We start from the raw sequence: 2603 nt of genomic DNA, 5'->3' as shown, positions 1-2603 counted from the left end.
AGGCACTCTTGGAAGCATCGTGGCACCTAATGTGGAGGCCAACAATTTTGAATTGAAACCAGCACTTATAACCATGGTCCAGAACTCGATACAGTTTGGAGGCATGCCTAACGAAGACCCCAATTTTTATCTGACAATGTTCCTCCGATTGACGGATACGATCATGTACAATGGAGTATCCAATGATGCTATTTGACTTCACCTTTTCCCCTTCTCAGTATCTGAAAAGGTGAATGCATGGTTTTCCTCACTCCCAGCCAACTCCATAAGAACTTGGGAGGATCTCACTCAACAATCCTTGGGAAAGTACTTTCCCCTATCAAGGTCCTCTAAGCTTATGACAGAGATATGTTGCTTCCAACAATATGGAGCAGAATCCTTATTCGACGCATGAGAGCGATTTAGAGAGCTTTTGAGGAGATGTCCTCATCATGATTTTCCGACGTGGAGACAGGTACAAATTTTTTACAGTGGCCTATCAATCACTACCAGGGCTATAATTGATGTCGCAGCAGGAAGGTCCCTCATAAGAAAAGATCCAGATGATGCATACAAGCTGATAGATGAGATGACATCTTCTAGCTTTCAGTGGCACATCGTTGACTCTTACGACATCAAAAGGAAAGAGACCGCTTCGGTCTACCAAGCAGAGAGCAGCAGCCCACTAATGAACCAAATGGCATCCCTTGCAAAGCAACTAGAATCTTTAATAAAGGCTCAAGACCAACTTGTAAGAGCTCCTACAAGCCCAGAATCTAAGCAGGAGGAGGCAAATTTCATGGGCAATCACAGTTCGAGGTGGAGGAGTAATCCTCCTAACTCTTGGGGGAATGGCTTTGGAAGTCAAAATTCAAGTGTTTATCGCCCTCCTCATATGTAAAGTCAGGGAGCAAGACTTGAAGGAAAAGAAGCTCCTAGATCTCAGTCTAACTTTCAAGAATAGATGATGCAATATATGCATTACTCTGATAAGAAGGTGACAGAGCTTGAATCCAAGTTGGACCAACATATTGAGAGAATTGATAAGAGGTTCGCAGAGGTTAAATCTGAAATATAAGCCAACTCTTCTAAGATGAGTGCACAGTTGGAGCAAATTACGAACCTTCTGAGTCAAAGAGTGATGGCAACATTACCATCTCAACCTGAGCCTAATCCAATGGAGCAATGCAATGCCATTACTCTAAGAAGTGGGAAAAATTTGAATGGGACACAAACACATAAGTCATGCACGCCTGTGTTGAAGGAGGAGCACGCCCTTGCATCACCCTGTAAGCCCATGCTACTTGAAACAGAACAGCCGTGCTTAGAACAGCACGCCCTTGCAGACAATGAAGGCACGACTGTGCTAGACGGAAGCAAGGTCGTGCTCAACGAAGGCACACCCGTGCTGGATGATGAGCAAGGCCGTGCTTACCACCCAGATGCGAAAAAGGAGACAAGGGAAGATGCACCAGTGGTGACAAAATCAAAAGTTCCATTTCCAAAACGATTGATGAGTAGCTAGAGAGACCCTCAGTTCAATAAGTTCCTTAGGATCCTCAGAAAGCTCCACATCAATATTTCTTTTGTTGAAGCCATATCACAGATGCTGAAATATGCTAAATTTCTCAAGGAGATGCTAAGCAATAAAAAGAAATTGGAAGAATTCGAGACAGTCAGATTGAATGAGGAGTGCTCAGCAATTTTACTAAGGAAGCTTCCGCCTAAGCTTAAGGATCCAGGGAGTTTTACAATTCCATGCACTATATGCAATTCTTATTTTGATAAAGCGCTCTGTGATTTAGGTGCTAGCATCAATCTAATGTCATTTTCTATGTTTAAAAGGTTGGGTATGCAAGAACCCAAGCCAACTTCAATCTCTCTGCAGCTTGTTGATCGTTCAATAACGTATCCTAGGGGCATAGTGGAGGATGTCCTAGTCAAGGTAGATAAGTTCAAGTTTCCTGCAGATTTCATTGTCTTTGACATGGAAGAGGATGACGAAGTACCTATCATACTAGGGAGGCCTTTCCTAGCCACAGGAAGAACAATAATAGATGTTCAGCAAGGGAAGCTCACACTGAGGCTAGATGATGAGGAAGTTATATTTCAAGTTTTCAATTCTTTCAAGTACCCTTCTAGCCAAGAGTCATGTCACTTTGTGAGCACTATGGATGTTGTTTCTCCTCCTCCAATTTATGTGAAGCATGGAACCATAAGAAAAAGGCCAAGGAGGAAGCAATATAAGAAGAAGAAAAGACAAAATCTTAAACCATCCATTAATAAGCCTCATAATTCGAAGCTTAAATTTTCTTCTCTTTATTCTAATCCTCATCTTATGAATAATTTTTCTGATGTAATAGGTGTTGGGGAGACAAAGCTGTTGGGGAGACAATTGCATATCAAGGGAGTTACCTCTGAGACTCATACCTTCTTCCCACCATGATTTAACAGGAACGTCAGGCTTGTGACGTTAAACAAGCGCTCCCAGGAGGCAACCTATGTCTTTTATTTTATTTAAATTTAATTTCTTTTTGTTTATTTTAATTTTTGCTATTTATATTTTATTTTTAGAATAAAGAATAAGCATATTGAAAGATTGCAAGAACGGAGTTGATTGTTCC

At 41.4% G+C, this 2603-nt stretch overlaps 1 protein-coding gene and 1 non-coding gene across 2 annotated transcripts; one reads left to right on the top strand and one right to left on the bottom strand.

The window, feature by feature from the left end:
* Positions 1 to 331: 331 nt before the first annotated feature.
* LOC113873990 lies at positions 332 to 438 on the bottom strand. The gene has a single exon (XR_003506053.1). It is a non-coding gene; the product is annotated as a small nucleolar RNA R71 (small nucleolar RNA).
* A 682-nt stretch (positions 439 to 1120) lies between these two features.
* On the top strand, positions 1121 to 2400 carry LOC113871495. Its single transcript, XM_027508591.1, has 3 exons — positions 1121 to 1456; positions 1586 to 2064; positions 2343 to 2400. Exons 1-3 carry the CDS (start codon positions 1121 to 1123, stop codon positions 2398 to 2400), a joined length of 873 nt encoding a protein of 290 aa, XP_027364392.1.
* The last annotated feature ends 203 nt before the right edge of the window (positions 2401 to 2603 follow it).

The sequence above is a fragment of the Abrus precatorius genome, unplaced genomic scaffold (genome assembly GCF_003935025.1).
Source record: "Abrus precatorius isolate BTA unplaced genomic scaffold, Abrus_2018 Scaffold7, whole genome shotgun sequence".
Classification (NCBI taxonomy): domain Eukaryota; kingdom Viridiplantae; phylum Streptophyta; class Magnoliopsida; order Fabales; family Fabaceae; genus Abrus; species Abrus precatorius.
This window is presented reverse-complemented; position numbering and strand designations above follow the sequence as displayed.